The 18750-nt window shown below is 31.7% G+C and overlaps 12 protein-coding genes across 12 annotated transcripts; 7 read left to right on the top strand and 5 right to left on the bottom strand. All coding sequences in view use genetic code 12, as the record gives it.

Moving 5' to 3' along the window:
* Window positions 1-86: 86 nt before the first annotated feature.
* On the top strand, window positions 87-2744 carry DEHA2G16720g (DEHA2G16720p; the record flags this gene model as incomplete). The annotated part of the gene is made up of 1 exon (XM_462268.1): window positions 87-2744. The coding sequence occupies one exon, from the start codon at window positions 87-89 to the stop codon at window positions 2742-2744; it is 2658 nt and encodes an 885-aa protein (XP_462268.2).
* A 58-nt stretch (window positions 2745-2802) lies between these two features.
* On the bottom strand, window positions 2803-3159 carry DEHA2G16698g (DEHA2G16698p; the record flags this gene model as incomplete). Its single annotated transcript, XM_462267.1, has 1 exon — window positions 2803-3159. The coding sequence occupies one exon, from the start codon at window positions 3157-3159 to the stop codon at window positions 2803-2805; it is 357 nt and encodes a 118-aa protein (XP_462267.2).
* A 197-nt stretch (window positions 3160-3356) lies between these two features.
* Window positions 3357-4196, top strand: DEHA2G16676g (DEHA2G16676p; the record flags this gene model as incomplete). Its single annotated transcript, XM_462266.1, has 1 exon — window positions 3357-4196. The coding sequence occupies one exon, from the start codon at window positions 3357-3359 to the stop codon at window positions 4194-4196; it is 840 nt and encodes a 279-aa protein (XP_462266.2).
* A 155-nt stretch (window positions 4197-4351) lies between these two features.
* Window positions 4352-6319, bottom strand: DEHA2G16654g (DEHA2G16654p; the record flags this gene model as incomplete). The annotated part of the gene is made up of 1 exon (XM_462265.1): window positions 4352-6319. One exon carries the CDS (start codon window positions 6317-6319, stop codon window positions 4352-4354), a length of 1968 nt encoding a protein of 655 aa, XP_462265.2.
* A 154-nt stretch (window positions 6320-6473) lies between these two features.
* Window positions 6474-8480, bottom strand: DEHA2G16632g (DEHA2G16632p; the record flags this gene model as incomplete). Its single annotated transcript, XM_002770606.1, has 1 exon — window positions 6474-8480. The coding sequence occupies one exon, from the start codon at window positions 8478-8480 to the stop codon at window positions 6474-6476; it is 2007 nt and encodes a 668-aa protein (XP_002770652.1).
* A 152-nt stretch (window positions 8481-8632) lies between these two features.
* DEHA2G16610g (DEHA2G16610p) lies at window positions 8633-9526 on the top strand (the record flags this gene model as incomplete). The annotated part of the gene is made up of 1 exon (XM_462263.1): window positions 8633-9526. One exon carries the CDS (start codon window positions 8633-8635, stop codon window positions 9524-9526), a length of 894 nt encoding a protein of 297 aa, XP_462263.1.
* A 63-nt stretch (window positions 9527-9589) lies between these two features.
* On the bottom strand, window positions 9590-10144 carry DEHA2G16588g (DEHA2G16588p; the record flags this gene model as incomplete). Its single annotated transcript, XM_462262.1, has 1 exon — window positions 9590-10144. One exon carries the CDS (start codon window positions 10142-10144, stop codon window positions 9590-9592), a length of 555 nt encoding a protein of 184 aa, XP_462262.2.
* A 193-nt stretch (window positions 10145-10337) lies between these two features.
* Window positions 10338-10790, top strand: DEHA2G16566g (DEHA2G16566p; the record flags this gene model as incomplete). The annotated part of the gene is made up of 1 exon (XM_462261.1): window positions 10338-10790. The coding sequence occupies one exon, from the start codon at window positions 10338-10340 to the stop codon at window positions 10788-10790; it is 453 nt and encodes a 150-aa protein (XP_462261.2).
* A 234-nt stretch (window positions 10791-11024) lies between these two features.
* On the top strand, window positions 11025-12407 carry DEHA2G16544g (DEHA2G16544p; the record flags this gene model as incomplete). The annotated part of the gene is made up of 1 exon (XM_462260.1): window positions 11025-12407. The coding sequence occupies one exon, from the start codon at window positions 11025-11027 to the stop codon at window positions 12405-12407; it is 1383 nt and encodes a 460-aa protein (XP_462260.2).
* A 70-nt stretch (window positions 12408-12477) lies between these two features.
* DEHA2G16522g (DEHA2G16522p) lies at window positions 12478-13902 on the top strand (the record flags this gene model as incomplete). Its single annotated transcript, XM_462259.1, has 1 exon — window positions 12478-13902. One exon carries the CDS (start codon window positions 12478-12480, stop codon window positions 13900-13902), a length of 1425 nt encoding a protein of 474 aa, XP_462259.2.
* Window positions 13903-14348: 446 nt separating this feature from the next.
* Window positions 14349-14783, bottom strand: DEHA2G16500g (DEHA2G16500p; the record flags this gene model as incomplete). Its single annotated transcript, XM_462258.1, has 1 exon — window positions 14349-14783. One exon carries the CDS (start codon window positions 14781-14783, stop codon window positions 14349-14351), a length of 435 nt encoding a protein of 144 aa, XP_462258.1.
* A 458-nt stretch (window positions 14784-15241) lies between these two features.
* DEHA2G16478g (DEHA2G16478p) lies at window positions 15242-16270 on the top strand (the record flags this gene model as incomplete). The annotated part of the gene is made up of 1 exon (XM_462257.1): window positions 15242-16270. The coding sequence occupies one exon, from the start codon at window positions 15242-15244 to the stop codon at window positions 16268-16270; it is 1029 nt and encodes a 342-aa protein (XP_462257.2).
* Between the last annotated feature and the right edge of the window lie 2480 nt (window positions 16271-18750).

Raw genomic sequence — 18750 nt, 5'->3', positions numbered from 1 at the left:
GGCATATCCAAACGACCCCGAAAATCAAAAACAATCAAGTCGAGAATCTTGAAATATTCTGATTACAAAACGTTTCAACAATAGCTATGGCTCCATCGTCAGTCAATGGCAATATGCAACTGCTGAATATACCTGAAGGTCAAACGAAAGGAAATTCCACGAATATTGATACTATTAATATTGAAAATTTATTACTTCGAGATGACGATATTTTCCAAACATCATTGAATTCAGAGGATTATCTAGAAAGTTTAGCACCTATAATCAAAGATGCGTTAAAGGTTAATGGATTGTCTGATCTTATATATAAACTAAACGATATAGTGAAGGATAAAGATGATGAATTGAATGATTTGTCTTTAAGTTCTACACAAGATATTAACTCATGTATTGATTCGATTGATAATATTCATGTGGAATCGTATGACTTAAACCAAAGTCTACTGCAAATCAGTCAATTCCTAAATAGATCAGTGCATGAGTTGATTACTAGAAAGAAGAGTTTAATAAAAAGCAAAGAGGTCACAAGTAAGATTAATGAAACCAACGTGACACTTAATTTATGTATTCAGGTCCTAGAAATTACAAATAAGATCCATGAGTTGATAAAGCAGAATAATTACTTTAGTGCATTGAAATTAATTGATGAATTAACAAACATTCATTTGCCGAAAGTTGAAAGCTTTAGTTTTGCTGTTAAAATTTATGACTCTATCCCGCACTTAACGAAAATGATTAAAGACGAATCATTCGAGAATTTAGGTAAATGGCTTGCAATTAATTTAGAACGTAAATTAGTTGCCATTGGTGAAGCTCTTTTTGATAATTTATTTCTTTTACAACAGAACTGGGAAAAGATTAAAAAGAGTAAGGATTCATCAGCAACATTTATGCCTTACAAATTAAACTCGCCCGTTGAATTATCAATGCGGGATCCATCTTCAAATTATAACATTTTTGACGATGAGGCTTTGCAAATTAGCTTATCCAGTCTATTTGATGCTATATTAGTATATCAAACTTTAAATGAGGACGAACTATTATCAAAATTGTACCATAAAGAATGGATGAAGAAATATAACCGTGTCATTTATCCTATAACTTCATCTGTGAAATCTCCGGCTGTACAAGGACATAACCCTAATGATAATGTAATAACAGAATTTAATAACTTATCAAGCTTGGACGAATATTTGAAAAAAATCAGTGCATTTTTTGTTATGGATAAACAAATAAACCTTGCGACTAAATTCCAGTTACGTTCTCACGCAAATTCTAACGACTTGTGGGATTCTTACGCTATCAAATTAAAGCCTGTGTTAATAAATTACTTGAAAACTCACAAATTGGATGCAAATAATCTAACTGATTTTAAGGATCTTGTAGGTAATTTCTTACAGATCATGGAGAATAGTGGTTATAAAATATTTGATCTTTATGAAATTTTAATGATTATTTTCCAAGGTTATTTTGGTCCAGATTTGATACAACAATTCCGTTTGGATTTTATCGAATCAATCCAATCTGACCATTACATGCCATTAGTGGTTCAAGATAAGCGTGATTACGAAAATGTTATGAAGATTTGCTGGTATAAATCTGATGCACCTTTCGCACCTCAAAATGTCCATTCGATGCCTATAAGTTTCCCATTTAGTGAAGATTACGTTCATTATTGCTTGGGTATACGATCATTATTGGAAGAAATAGTACAGTTTATAAGCCAGCATTACAGTTATAACATCAATGAAATAAATAACTTCATTGTGAATGACATCTTCGAAAAAGTACTAGGCAATGAAAAAGGAGTGGGTATAAATAATGACATACAAGAATTTATTGATAAAAATGCTAATAATAAAGAAGTTATGGCTCAAAGTTATACTAATTTAGAGTATTATTTATTTAGTCTTTACGAAATTGGGAAGTTAATTAACCGTCGTTTAAGATTAAATACGGGTACTGGTGTCCATAATATAGATGCTAATGGTACGTTTACATTAAAAGCGATTGATTTATTTACAAACGTGAGGAAATTTTCAGAGGATACGATTTTTCAAATGGTTGATAATAAAATCAGCGAATTGTTGGATATGGTTGAATACGACGATTGGTTGCCAGAAGTTGCAAATAAAGAAGCAAACTATTCGATTAAGGATTTTGCTCTTTTCTTGGAAAATTTGTTTAAATCTATATTTTCAAATTTACCTCTGTCATTCAGGACATTAGGGTTATTTAGAACTTATGATTTTGTGGCAGAGCATTTCTTAAATATCTTAAAAAGTGTCGATAGGTATAACCGAACAGCTATAGAAAATTTCGATTTGGACATCAGATACTTAGAAGAATCAATGAGTAATTTATATTCTACTCAAGATAGTTCGCCAGAAAATACTGAAGATGGTGGAGCGGTCGCGTTACAGTCGACTTTTACAGAATTGAGACAATGTATTGATTTATTAAAATTGGATAGTTATGAAGATTTCATCAAAAACCCTTCTTTTAGAATGAGAAAATTCGATAGAGTTAAGTTGGAAGATGGTTTAAAACTTATTTCCAAAATGCAGCAGCCATTAGAAGAAGATAATGAAGATGCAAATATATCTGCCCATGAGGAAAGTATGAACACCTCAACAAACAGTATTGACCTGCAGAATCAATCTGTACTTTCCAATTCAGCTTCAACTAAGTTTGCTAAATTCAGTAGCAAATTTAGAAGAAAGAATGACTTTGATAATTACTAATTGTATAATATTCAGTAGAATCAGTAACAAAGTATATTTATGTATATATGCTGTAAGATTATTTCCAAAATTTAAACATATTGGACCATTTCCTCGTGGATTCAAATTCGTTCTTCCTTTCATCTACTAATTGTTGAATTCTATCCTCCAATACCTTAGTCTTTTCAACAAATTTTGCTTCTTTTTCACTAGATGATAAGCTTGTCCATACAATATGAAGCACAATATACGTTGTTGATGCAATTAAAAAGCAGTGAAATAATGGATTCTTAAACTGACTTAATGTAGGCTTCGGAGACTCGATAGAGTCTCCTTGAGGAAAATTTACATACGAATAGCTTCTCAGTATTCTATGAAGAATGTTGTTTCTGACAATATTTCTCCTTGTTCCCAGTATCACGACTTTCGATAACATATTAGCACTCTCTAATTCATTATAGATAATGCTGATTATTATAATTTGACTTTTTTTTAAAAGTATATAATAATATGCAGGATGAATTTATATACCAATTCAAATAAAGTTGGTGGCGTCAACATGGTGATTGAGAGATCCAAACTACTAAGATATCACTTGAATAAAACAATTGCATACTATAACATCATTGAATAATGTTTAGAAATAATTACGATAACGACTCTGTTACATATTCTCCTACAGGTAGATTATTTCAAGTAGAATATGCTTTAGAGGCAATCAAACAAGGAAGTGCAGCCGTCGGACTTGTGTCGAAGAACCATGTTGTGTTAGCAGCTTTGAAAAGAAATGCTGAAGAGTTAGGTTCATATCAGAAGAAGATTATTAAGGTTGATGACCATATGGGAATTGCTTTAGCAGGTTTAGCACCTGATGGAAGAGTGTTGTCAAATTACTTAAGAAAGCAAGCTATGAGCTCCAAAATGATTTTCAATAGACCTCTACTGACTTCAAAAGCAGTATTATCAATTGCTGATAAAGCACAGGAAAATACCCAATCTTATGGGTCTAGACCTTATGGAGTTGGTTTATTAGTATCTGGTTATGATGAAACAGGGGCACATTTATACGAATTCCAACCATCGGGATCTGTGTTAGAATACTACGGTGCAGCAATTGGTGCAAGATCCCAAGCTGCTAGGACGTATTTAGAAAGAAATTTAGAGACTGTTCGTGAGACTGAATCTGTTGATGAATTGATTGTTCATGGTTTGAATGCTTTGAGAGATACCTTATCACAAGATGTGGAATTGACTTTCAAAAATACTTCTATTAGTGTTGTAGGTAAAGATACAAATTTCACTATATATGATGATGCAGACGTTCAACAATATCTTGACAAGTTGGATTCGGTTTCCAACGCTAGGAATAGAGATGATGACGATGAAGAAGGTAATAATGAGACCCAAGGTGATACTAATGAAAATACCGGTAATGATGTTCCTTCTGAAGATAGAATGGAAACTGATGAGTAACCATAATGATATAGATATTCTTGTAAATTAGATAGTCTTCAAGTTTTTCTTTAAATACATAAAGTTCCATGATATATTAATTTGTGAGATGACTACATCATATTATATACAGAGTTACATAGAACTATTTTATCCGGGGTGTGAAGCTATTTCAGTTAGTTCTTTTGTTGCATCTTTTGTTGCTCAGCTTGTTGTTTAGCGGCTACTTTCTTAATAGCTTCGAGGCATATTTTCTGAATTTCACTAACTTCATCTCTTATATCTTGTGGACTGTGCATCTCTCTATACTCTCTAACGTCGTCGATCTTAACTCTCAACTTTTTCACTCTTTCGTCGATATCTTTCTTTTCATCTTCCTCCATGAAATCACCGAATTGAATCAACGCATTCTCTGTATCAGAGCATATTATATCCGCTCTCGTGGCATTTTCAACTTGCTTCTTAGTTTCTTCATCACTCTTAGAATATCTATTGCTATCTAATATCATCTCATTTATTTCCTGTTCAGATAATCCAGTTTCCGCAGAAACTTGAATAGAGACTGTATTCTTTTTGTTATAATGCTCCAGATCTTCGGGATACGGAGTTTTATCCGTAGCCGAAACATTAATAATTCCATCAGCATCGATTTCAAACGAGACTGTAATTTGTGGAGTACCTTTAGGTCCGATCGGAATATTCGACAATTTGAAATTACCAATTAATTTGTTATCCTTTACCAAAGTTCTTTCACCTTGGTATACTCTGATTTCAACACCAGTCTGACCGTCAACCGCAGTAGAAAAAATTTGTTCCTTTTTTACCGGTACTGCAGAATTTCTTGCAATCAAAGGGCTGAAAATTCCACCATACGTTTCAATACCTAATGACAACGGAGTAACATCTAATAAAACAACATTTTTAATTTGACCCGATAATACAGCACCTTGAATTGCCGCTCCTAAAGCTACAGCTTCATCGGGATTAACGGAAGTACTTGGTTTTTTATTAAAAAGAGATTCAACTGTTTTCCTGATTTTTGGCATTCTAGTCATGCCTCCAACTAAAATAACTTCATCAATATCTTTAATCTTTAAATCTGCATCTCTAATACACCTCTTCACTGGGTCAATAGTCTTGTTAATTAAATGTAACGACATCTCATCTAATTCGTCTTCTGTTAATTTCATTTTGATGTGCTTATCCGAGGTAATGAATGGAATATTAATTTCCGTCTCCTTTACATGAGAAAGCTCAATTTTGCACTTTTCCGCTGCTTCACGAATTCTTTGGACTGCTACAGTATCATTCAGTATATCCAATCCATTATTTTCTTTTTTGAACGTATCTAAGATATGATTCAATAGCAAAATGTCAAAATCCTCTCCCCCTAAATGAGTATTGCCATTGGTTGCTCTCACCTCAAATACTCCATCTTCAATATCTAATATTGAAATGTCAAATGTACCTCCACCTAAATCAAACACAGCTATAATACCATCCTTTTGCTTTTGATCGATACCGTAGGCTAATGCTGCAGCTGTTGGTTCGTTAATTACTCTTAAAATATCTAAACCAACAATCTTTCCTGCGCTTTTGGTTGCTTGCCTTTGGGAATCATTGAAATAAGCTGGAACTGTGACAACAGCGTGTTTTATTGATTTCGTATCATCGTGCAAATGTGATTCCGCGATTTCCTTCATTTTTTGAAGGATATATCCACTGATTTGTGAAGGCGAAATTTTTCTACCATCAGATGTAGCCACCCATGCATCCCCATTTTCGTGGGGTACAATCTTATAGGGGGTATTTGCAAGATCCCTTTGAACTTCTTCGTCTTCAAATTTTCTTCCGATTAATCTCTTCGTAGCAAAGAACGTATTTTGGGAATTAATTGCACCCTGTCTTCTAGCCGGCAATCCAACTAACATATTGGCCTCTGTAAAAGCAACAATTGACGGTGTTGTCCTGCCACCTTCTTCGTTTTCCAATATCCTTGCTTCATTCCCTTCTACGATTGCAACTGCAGAATTCGTAGTTCCTAGATCAATACCAATAACTGAATGTTGGAAACGCTTCAACATTGAGTTCCTTTGTGTTGGAAACAATAATCTTGATCTTCTTAAAACTGACCTTCCTAGCATTTTCCATATATACTCTAATTATTGATAAATACAATAAAGTGTTGCTTGACGGATTCAACACTACAAGAATATAAAATGCTGGAGGATCCTCATAAATTTATGTATTATATGCAGTTCTATACTTTATTTAAAAATGAGGATAACGATAAGAATATCAGTCTATTTGAATAAACCCTGGCGCATGTGGATCATTCTTGAATGAACTGAAGAGTAATAAGCCAAGTACGTCGATTCCACAGACATCTATGAAAATTTTTGCAACAGAGTCTGTTTTATGTACAATATTTCTTGAAATATTTCGTAATGAGGAAGTAGAATAAGTCTCTATATAGCCTTGGCTCGTGTAGACCTTGCAATATGTGGCCGGAGAACTAGTTGAATTAATAATATCGAGCACAATTCCAAGGGAGTGGAATTTATTATGGCCAACAAGCATACCCCGTTTATAAGTTTCCCCGTTTATAACATTGGCATTGTTTTCCACATCCAATCTGGGATTCATTCTTTGGAAAGCTATTCTTGAATTAGCTGGATCCATTAAATTGAAGTTATTTCGAAATATTCTAGATTTATCGTCAAGATTTAATTTGAAATATTCAACTAACATTTTCTTTTTTAATGAATCCAGCTCTATGACCTCTATCACAGAGTTGAAATATATGAAATTATTTTCTTGGTTAAAATGCTTTTCAAACTCTGAACAATACATAAACTTAGAAAATCCACCTTCCTTGTATTCCATTCGTAAAAAGTCGCAAACAAATTTGGCAAATTGATATTCTTTATACTTATACCCTACACAAGACCTCATTCCCACCTCATTCTTTTCTGGTTTATCAAGTATCGAGTTTAATTCTGGTTGACTGACGGAATAGGACGGTTTTACGCCACATTTTGTATCTAAATTCATGAAATATACTAACATATCCTTTAATGATAGCGGTTTTAGATAATTAGAGATTTGTGCAAGGGTCGATAAATTGAATTCTGCTCGTAAGTATTGAATAACTTGTTTCGACGTGTAGTGATCAACTACGTACGAATTATTAGCATCCCTAGGTATAAGAAAATAATGATTTTTAATCATGAGAAACGTGTTACTAAAATTGATGGATATATTTTCACTAGAATTCTGAGTGCCAATTTTGAAGTTGTACTTCGATAATAAGAATTCGTCAAGTATTTTCATGAGAATAGAGTAAAGTAAGATATGATGTCCCTTAAAATCTTCATTATAAATTCTCAAGATACTGAAATCTTCTAAGCAATACGTGTCCATGTATTCATAATATTCCTGGGATGAATAAAATTTACATTTACGGCCAAACTTAGATAAAATTAATCTAAGAATATGCCACATTAGCTTTCCAAATGTCTTGTTGTCCTGAAATATAATTGTCCCTTTTGATGATTCGTCATTCTGAAAAAATTTTACTTTATCTCCCCATGATCTATGTTGTAAGATTTCTAAATAAACCTCTTTGTATAATAACGCATAAACCTCTGTCAATTTCAGCTGCCGAGAAAAAATCATATCTGAAAAGGCTTTGTCGAAGCTATTCATTTTGTACCAAAACCATTCAAACGCTCCAGGAGCCGAAGGAGATTTTCTAATATCTTCCTTAATCAACTTATTAAAATATCTTATACCAAGCTTAAAATTATAAGTATTCAACAAATTACAGGCAAGAGACCTTCTAGTGATATCGAAAGCCAAATCATCATAATCACATTTTCTTCGATCGTTTTCGTAATTCTTGATTATCGGAATATAATCCATGTCACTGAAATTGTCTAAAAAAAAGGAAATATTGTAAACTTGTTCTCTGGGTCTGTATTTTTCCATATAAAATCTGAATTTTATATCCTTGTGGTAGAACATCATGGTTTTTTCAAAATATCGTATATCTGAAGAATAGACTATTGTTCTCTGATATATCTCCAGGCTTTGGACTTCATTAACATTATACTGGGTAATAAGATCAAAATAATACCAACGAAAAATATCATACCAGATAATATTATCATGCAATGCATTGTGAAGAAGTCTATTTACCTCAGATAAGCTCAAAATGTCTGTGAGAGTTAAGATTTGTAAATCCCTTACTCCTATCTTTATAATATTGTGCCATATATCAACTGGTAATTTATCAATCTTCATTATATTTCATATTTAACTTATTGCCAATTAAAAATCTGTCTGTATTCATTTAATTCCAATGTTGATAAAAACATTCGACTGAGAATTGATGCTTTCTCAAAAAAAAAATTAATCTCTAATTTATAAAGCTTGGAAATTACAGCATATAGAACATGGGCAAAAGAAAGGCAAACAATTCAAAAGGCGGGAATAAGAATAAGAAATTCAGAACTAGCGGGTTTATTGATCCAAGCACTAGTGGGATATATGCTACATGTAATAGAGGTAAAGAACAGCAATGCCGAAAGGAATTATTAAATTTATTTTCAGATAAAGCTGAAGAGTATTTTAATTTGGATGAACTAAATGAAGATTCTGAAACGGAACAAAATGAGAAGGAGCTTTCAATAGAAGAAAAGATTCAAAAAGAATTGAATGATATGCAAGAAACCAAAGGGACTAAAAAAGAAATCCTTAAACCAATTGATCTAGGATGCGAATGCCTTGTCTTCATTAAGACTAGAAGACCAATTGAACCAGCAACATTTGTTGAAAAGCTCTGTGAAGAATTTTCTCAGTCCAAGGTTAAGACGACAAGATATACTCAAAAATTGTCACCAATAACTTTTTCGGTTACACCAACAATGGAAGAGATTAAAAAGTTGGCACAAAGAGTATTGGGTCCGCATTTTCACAACGAAACTAATCAGAAGCCGTATAAATTTGCAATCCAGGTTTCAAAGCGTAACTTCAATACCTTACAAAAGCCTGACATTATCAAAGCTATTGCTGAATGTGTAGGCAGGGATCATGGGCATTCAGTAGATTTGAAGAATTATGATAAATTAATAATGGTGGAATGTTATAAAAGCAATATTGGTATGAGTGTGGTAAATAATTATGATAGATTAGAAAGATTTAACTTGCAACAAATATTCGAAAAAGCTGTTGATAATGAATCGAAAGACAACGTTGAAGAATCAGAAGCTACCCAGACTTTCGATAACGCAACTAATCTCAACAAGAAAAAAGAAGTCGAACAAGATGAAGATTTGAAAAGGGAATGAAATACGTCCCTACTGAAATAGAAATTAACATATATTCTGCAAATAGATATATATACACCCGATTTAAATAAGGTAAACTCTTTCCTTGTATTGGATTGCCTCTTTCCAGGCCAACCAATCGCCCTCACTATTAGGGATTAAACCCATATTGTACAATTTCCATATACCAACTGCCATACATGCCATTTGACATATCACAAAAACTGCCCTTGTCAAGAATATATCACTAGAATTCTTCTTTGTTTCCAAGTTCTTGAAATTTGCGTTCGTTTCAGTAAATATAGCTTTCAAAGGATTCCAGAACAACATCAATGTCATCATAATAGGAATAATCTGTAAAGAGTTACCAGTCATATAACTCATGATCAAATTCATAGGTATAGTCTTAGCAGGACCCAATGCTATTTCCCATGCCTTCTTTACTTTCAATTCTTCCAATCGTTCAAGGTCTGGTTTCTTGTTTGTGCGGACTGTAGCATTTGGTTTATTACGTTGCAGCGTAATTGAATCAGTACTAAAACCTGCAGGCAGAGTAATTCCCCCCTTCCCCAAAACCTTAGCTTCTTTCACTATAGTAGGGTTTAAAAGTTCCCCGTATGATTCTAATCTTGAAGTCATACTCTTAGTTTGGATGTGTGTTGGATTAAGAACAGAATACTGTAATATTTCTATGCTGAGAGAGTGTGTTTATATACAGGACTTATCGTCAACCTAACGGTACTCCCTTAGTTTGTACATATGAACAATCCGTAGAAAACAATCTAATCATAGATCTAACTTTAATAAATTGCTAAACAAACATACATAGAAGATGAATTCGACTACATCATCCAAAGATAACCCGTTGAATAAAATCATAGGATTATCAGTTGTTTTATCTATGGGATTCCTCTTAGTCGTTTTAGCAGGAATATATGGCAATTGGTTCCCCATTATCAATGGTATAATATTTGCCATTGCACATTTACCCGTTGCTATAACGAAAGCCATATCTGATTCTAGTGATTATGATTTCAGCTTTGATCCTGTGTCGTCCTCTCGAGGAAGCATTTTAAAAGAATTTGGTCAATTTACATCTGCATTTTTAGTAGTTACAGGGTTCTATCTACCTGTATTATTACATCATTCTCATATATTAACAAGGGTTGCTATGATATTGACAATAATAGGTGGAAGCTTAATTTATGGTACTGTCTTTAAGTTTAGCCTGTACTTTGACGAAAGTGAGGACCATGAAACTGAAGACTTTGGAGGTGTTATCTAATTATCCAACGCCCAGATAGATACAAACACCGTTGACACTGTATATTTGAGTAGCCATAGCTTTTTATCGTCATATATAATGTATATTGTAAATTTTAATTAAGTATACTCAAATATACGGTTCCTTATTTACATTCGTTATTGTGCGTAAATTCTAACACGAGCCTTAATCTATCTCAAGTTGAATTTTTAAAATACTGATAAAGATAGTATTCAAGAATTATATTAATCAAACATGACTGTCAATACAAGTGCTGATTTTGCATCAGCAGAACTTGAAATTGTTCAAGAACAACAGCTGAAAGAAAAGATTGTAAACGAAGAATTTAAAATTTGGAAAAAAACAGTACCGTTGTTGTACGATACTATCCATACACATGCCTTAGATTTTCCTTCGTTATCCTTACAATGGTTACCTGACTATACAGTTTCCGAAAATAAAAATTATGTGACTGTTAAGTTTCTATTTGGTACCAATACATCTCAACATTCTCAAGATTACTTGAAATTGGGATCTTTAAGCTTACCAAGTACTCTTGCACCAGACTTTTCTGAGTTTTCACCTAATTCGCAAAGTATTCCTATTCCGATGTCAAATATTGATTCCTCGGATAATTTCAGGATTTTATCCAGTTGGAAACATAATGGGGAAATTAATAAGTTACGAATTTCTCCAAATAATGAGAAGGTGATAACATTCGATAACGAAGGAGTTGTTCATTTATATGACTTGAAATCAAACAATAAGGAAGCCATTGATTTCAAGTACCATAAACTAGAGGGTTATGCTTTGGAATGGATTGACGAAAACCAATTCTTGTCTGGGGCTAATGACTCCCAAATTGCTTTGTGGGATGTATCAAAGCCATCTACACCAATCCAACGATTCAAATCTCATAATGCTGTCATCAATGACTTATCGCATAATATTCTGGAAAAATCCTTGTTTGGTTCTGTGGCGGATGATTATACTTATCAGATTCATGACTTACGGGCATCATTTCAAGATAACCCTGCTATTAGAATAGAAACCAGTCATATTCAAAATTCGTTTGCTTTTAATCCTGAAATTCCAACGTTATTTGCAACGGGTGGTAAAGAAAATGTTGTTTCCTTGTATGATTTGAGAAATCCATCTGAACCATTCCGTAAATTGTTTGGGCATAACGATAGTGTAATCGGTATTGAGTGGAATAAAAATAACGATCCAAATAAATTAATTTCATGGGGCTTGGATAAAAGAGCAATTTCTTGGGATTTATCTTATTTGTCTGATGAGTTTATTTATCCAACTAATGAACCTACAGAAGCTTCTAAAAAAAGATACACGAAGAACGTGGATCCGTGTTTAGCTTTTATCCATGGAGGTCACACAAATAGGATCAATGAGGTTGATATTCACCCTAAGATTAATGGATTGACAGCAACCTGCGGAGATGATAACTTGATAGAGATTTGGAAGAGTAAAACCATCCAATTAGAAAATGATGAGGATGAGGATGAGGAAGAAGAAGAAGACGCTGAAAAAGCACCTAGCCCAGTTGAAAATGATAATGAAAAATCAAAAACAGGTGCTCCTAATAATCTAGAAAATGAGGACACTGAAATGAAAGATTAAATATATAGTTTTTATAATTCTTCATAATATTTTCCTGTATATTGTAATGTATTTGTATGCTTTATTTTGAATGGATATTTATTCAGAAGTACAAGAAATGTCAACTTCACTTCATGAACATATAAAACTGCCACCAGAAGACAATAAAACTAAATTGAAGGATCTATCTGCATCTACTTCAACCTTGGATAAAGGTTTATCTGGAAATATGGAAAACGAGCAAGGCAAAAAAAGACGATCTGCATCACCAGCAATTTCGAACAAAGAGTTCAAGAAAAATAAACTTGAAAAAGAAGATTCACAAGATGACTATAGCGGCTCTCCATCTGGGCTTTCTAATAGATATCCAACAGAGGAAATAGAAGACGAGTCGTACGAAGAAATAGCCAAACAATATAAGAAATTTTCTAATGCACCTAAGTTTAATCTCAACAGTGAAGAATTATTCTGTATCTGTCGAAAGCCAGACTATGGAGGAGAGTTAATGATTTCATGTGACAATTGTGATGAATGGTTTCACTTCAAATGTATGAAGTTGAATGAAGATCATTCCAAGTTAATAGCCAAATTCTATTGCAAGTTCTGTCGCTGGAAAGGAATCAGTAGTACAAAATGGAAAAGAAAATGCCGTTTAGATTGGTGCTGGGAACCTATTAGAGCTGATTCTAAATCAAAATATTGTTGCGATGAACATGGTGTAACTTTTATTAAAGAAAATTTATTAAGGAAAACTGGAATTAATGATTTGAACCCAACAGATATTAAATCAATATTTAATTATTGTATCTCATCGGGTAATAGCTATAAAAATCTAGTTCAATTGGGTTCAGATTTCCCTGAATTACCAGAAATTTCTTCACTTAAAGAGGATGGATCTGACATTTCACAGTTGCCTGGAGATCTTGAAAATAGGTTGACTAAGATAAATTCAAATCTAGATAGAATTAATTCAATTACTGATTTGTGCAAGCTCAAGAGTGATTATTTACTCAAGATTAAGGAAAAAATTAAGATTATTAATGAAAGGTTACAGGCATCTTATCAAGATGAAGAACAAGTTGAAAAATGTGAAGAATCGCTTAAAAGTAAAAGATCGACGAAAGAATCTAAAAGTAAGAAGTCCAAGAAATTTGACCTTTGTTGCTACGACAAATCTCTAAATCAAGGAATACAAACAGATGTGCAGTCGAAAAACGCCTTTGAAAAGTTCATTAATTCTGCTGATATATACACTGATTATAAAGAACAAATTGATAGTCTAATAAGTTTTTATCGTGACAATATGGATGATATCGATTCAAATTCATTGTTTAATAACTCTATGTGTATACAGGATAAACGAAAGTGTCCAAGGCATAATGGTTGGTGGAACTTAATAAATGATGAACTTGTTAAAAGGTTCAATGAATTATCCCTTACTGCAAAAAAATTGGAAGATGAGAAATTGATGATTTTAAGAAATTATAGCATCAAGATATATGAACTGCGAACGTAGTACCTCATATATTTTTGACCATGTTAGTTTATAAGTAATTTTGTAATAACGAATGGTGGCATGGTTGAATGTCATAATCATACTGTGAATACAATACTTATCCTTATTTATTCAACGAAAGTCTTAAAATACTTTATATATATTCTATGGTTCACAGCGTTTAATATATGAATTAAGTACTAAATTAAATATATATCTTATTTTTTAATGATATCAAGTATGCAGCTTATCAAATTATTTGCGTTTTATAATTTTGTACTCACATTTACAAAAATTAATATAAAATTACAATATTTATTTAAAAAATTATAGATAAATAGTATATAAAAATTAGATGCATAGAGATATTCTATGATGTAATATAGACCATTAAATATGTCTTTTTTCAAATTTAACAATCAATTATCAGAATAAATTGTTTGGCTCTAGATGCCATTACATCTCATCTAGTTTTCCTTCAATCCATTGATGGTTGCTACAATTCTTCTCGAGGGTTTATTGTCCCTGAATTCAGCAAGGTAAATTCCTTGCCACGTTCCGAATGCTAATTTACCATTACTTATTGGAACTGTAACATTTAAGCCAGTAAGCGTAGCCTGTCCATGAGATTTCGCATCATTAAGTCCCTCTAATATATGGATATATTCGGCATCGTCCGGGACAATTCTATCGAAAATATTAATCAAATCAGTTCTCACGTCAGGATCATAATTCTCGTTGATGGTCAAACCAGCACTAGTGTGTTGGATGAATAAATTCAATTGGCCTATTTTATAGTCCCTTATCTCAGGAACGTTACTGAGAATTTCATCCGTAACTAAATGGAATCCCTTAGTTTTAGGTTTTAATGCAAATTTAGCTTGATCCCAAGATGTTGTCATTTTTTTGTTCAATTACTCCCATAACTGCTCTTCTGGATATCGTGAAATATTTATATCAGTGTACTGCATATAGAAAATATCATGACGGATGGGCAGCAATTTATAAAGTCAACTAGATTACACTTGGAGTCTAGTTGCAAATACCTACATATAGTAATCAAATGATAAGATCCCTTCTCCTTCACTACCGATACTTTTTTTTCAGCAAACATATCTACCGTTGAAAAATAGTTACTTAGATAAGTAAATTTAATAACCAAATCGTAGGGTTATTATGATACCAAGCCATAATAGTTTTACATTTACGAGTAACGCATTGAACTAATATCGGAGTTGTCCTTTTAGTACTTGCTCTCGTGTTGAGATGGGAGACAGAAATAATAATGGTATACGCACTACAATAATACACAGAAGCAAAAGTAAACAAAGTTGATCCACAATAAAGAAGATGTATACCAATGACGAACAAATCGAAGAAACGGCATCATGATAAATATAGGGACCCCTTTGAACTACACAGGCTTCAATGTGAGTCTAATATCAAAAAAATGAGAATGGAGAAGCGGTTGAATGTTTTCAATGGGAATGCAATAAATTCGGGTACAACTCCGGCCACACTGCAGTTGTCGAAAACATACAGAAAAAGACTTGTTCTTAGTGATAAAACCAACACAAATGGCCTCAATCAGAATGCTAAATATAGAAATGAAAAACTGATGGATAAACCGAAGGTTACAATTTCGGGTATGAGAGACTCAATTATTGCAATGCATCGAAAATCTAACACTCAAAAACTAAGCTTCCAGAAGACCTCTGTAAACAAACCTAATAAAATTTCTATATTTGCCTTGTCCTCAATTATAAAGAGTACAAAATTTACAACGCATATGAAGAATGGTTGCACTAATCGTCTACTTGAAATTTCGAGAGATATCATTATATATACCCCGTTCGAAAGCATTAACAAGAGCAAAGATAGTATACTTTCGCAAGCACGTTTATATATAAAGAGCTTTATTGAATGGTTCAAAATTAACAAATTTGACTACATTCTTGTTGCTAAGAATTTGGAGGGTTTGAAAACAAACTCTGAAACTGAAAACCTTCATGCCAACATACCAAGGGAGAAAACCTCAGCATTAACTAATCAGGATGTGGGAATGGTTGGAAAAATATCGAAACAAAGGTATATTCGACAAGATCAACGTCAAAATGCTGCCAATCCTAATCCGACTCACATAGTACAAAAATACAAAAAAGTCGGCAAATTTATGGCCACAGCAAGCGTGAAAGATATTTACACTAAGAAAACATGTGTTGTTTTATTGCTACGAACAGATATCAGGTTTAAAGTGAATACAAACGATATGTTGGTTCTAATGGATAAATCACGTACTACGCAGATCATAAATAATAAAGAAATTCCAGTTTATATGAATTGGCAAATTTATAAAGAGAAGCCAATAGATATAGATTTCTTTAGCTAAATATCTAAATTATGACTTACGACCGAGAATATAGTATTCAAAACTTCAACTTTAATCTTGAAAATTATATAATTAGAGAGAGTGGCAAAATAAAAGCCACTTAGCATATGACATGAAATGCCCCTTGAGACGAAGAGATGAGACATTATAAATTAAGTTTTATAGGAAGTGACTAAGATATATAGTGCCATTTAATTCATTCAGACCAATATTAACGGGGGAGATAAAGATTAACCTTTTTATTATAGGGGAAACTTTTTATGTGAAATAAGAATTTCTTTGATGAAGGCATAAGGAGGAAAATATGATATAAATGTGCGTAAATACAAACAAAATTATAAATATTGCAATGGATACTAAATCTAGCTGCTTAAAAATCATAATTAGAATCTTGATCCTCAATACAGTGAAAAGTAATAAAGAAAGCTAATACTACGCACTCTATGAAGAAAATAACAACCAAAAGTTATTATCAGCTAGTTTTTAGCTTATGTCTATTCATTTTATATCTTTAATCAATTTTCATATAATATGATGTTTTGATTTATGTTTTCATGCAATATAATGATATGGGAAGTTTTATGAATTATTTGATGAATCTAGTGAAAATTTTTATGTGCATTGGAGTAATCCTTTCAAAGCTGAAGCATTTCAATATTCATATTTAATCCTTCAATTTTTAATCAATCAAGTTGATTTCATAATATAAAATTACATGGTCTCTAAATACATACAATATAATCGTCTATAACTTGACCTCCTTATTTAGTGGAATTGTTTTTTCAGTATTAAATAAGTTTTGCCAATAATAGTAATTAATATTAGCGACATAATTACTTAGCCTAGCAAATTCTTGAGTCTATTAGCAAAATCATTAGCCCACTAATTTATTTTGCAACCAGTTTACATTTTTCAAATTTATTGCATATTTACTAAAATATTCACAAATATGGAATCCAGTAATGAAGTAATAATAAAAAATGTTTTCCAATGCGGGAATACAATAAGCGTTTCAAAGGATGCATTTACATGAAAGGATTAAGTATATCTCTGTGCGCAAATAAATAATAAGGAAAAACAGTTAGTATTATATGGATATGAAGATTTTTTTAAAACTTACAAATTTAAACCAACTGAAAATGATGATTATTTAATTGTTAGAGGGTCTTATTTGAATTATAAAATAGCTGAAAAATGTAAGGATATCATTGAGGATTATTATTATGAACTTAATTCTATACTTATATCCAATAACATAGTTAACTATCCACTAAATTTTGATTATTTATACTATGATTTTATCCTAACTATAAAACATGTAAATTTCTAAAACAAAATGGATACAATGTAAATTTTGTGGCTTACATTAATAAATGGTACGATTTACTTGAATATCAAATAGGACCATTACTTTATAGTTATTGTTTATATATTAAAGATTTTAAACGTATAGAAAAGGAAAATAAAGATTCTTATTTCACAAGAGATAAAGTAGATGAAAAATATTATTTTAAAAATTTGAATACAATAATGAACATAGATGAAAATTATGAAATAGAAGAGGAAGATTTGAAAATGAAACCGTTATAAAATATAGAAAATTTAACAAAAGTGAAATAATTAATAATTATGATATAACAAAATGTTGTTTTGAACATGGTAATACATCTAATTTAGTATTATCTAAATTAATAACATGCAATCCTAATAAATATGAGTATTTATTAAAAAAATTTAATCCATTTTTATTATATACTAGAAACAAAATAAAATCTATGTGTTTAAGAAATGATTATTTTAATTTAAATATATGCTATATAAATATATTAAATAATGCCATAGGTGTAGAAGATAAGGTTACAGGTTATATAGATGTTCCTGAATTTAATTTATATAAATTAGCTAAAAAATATAGAGACAAACGAACTATAGATAAAATAATGGAATTATATTATAAAAATGATAATAAATTTGTGAAAATATTAGATATAGAAAATGAGAGATATGTGTATGAAGAAATATATGACATACCCTACGTGGAAGAGTTTAATCCCCTTAAAGGAGATGAACTTAACCCTTACAATACTTAGATATGATTTCATTTGAAATAATGTCTTCGAACTTAGAGTTTGATTTAAATTTACCATTTAATTTAGTTACTTGATTTAAATCTATATTCTTAAAAATTGGTGATAATGAATCACCGGGAAACTTCACAAATAGTTGAATAATTGCTATTAAACCAAAAGCTAATGAGTCACCGGATATTACTATTAATAAATTGAATAGAATACATAAACTTATAGTAAATAATAAACAAAATTGTGTAAAGATGGTACTAAATGTAGAGTTCGTAGGTGTCAAAACAGAATATGTTGGGCAAAATTTTCATCTTTCTTAGGAAGCCGAGGAGGATTTTTTTGCTACCAAAATAAATGTGTAATATAGATAATACTATGGTTATCACCATAGTAGACATT

Source organism: Debaryomyces hansenii, assembly GCF_000006445.2.
Source record: "Debaryomyces hansenii CBS767 chromosome G complete sequence".
NCBI classification, from domain to species: domain Eukaryota; kingdom Fungi; phylum Ascomycota; class Pichiomycetes; order Serinales; family Debaryomycetaceae; genus Debaryomyces; species Debaryomyces hansenii.
This window is presented reverse-complemented; position numbering and strand designations above follow the sequence as displayed.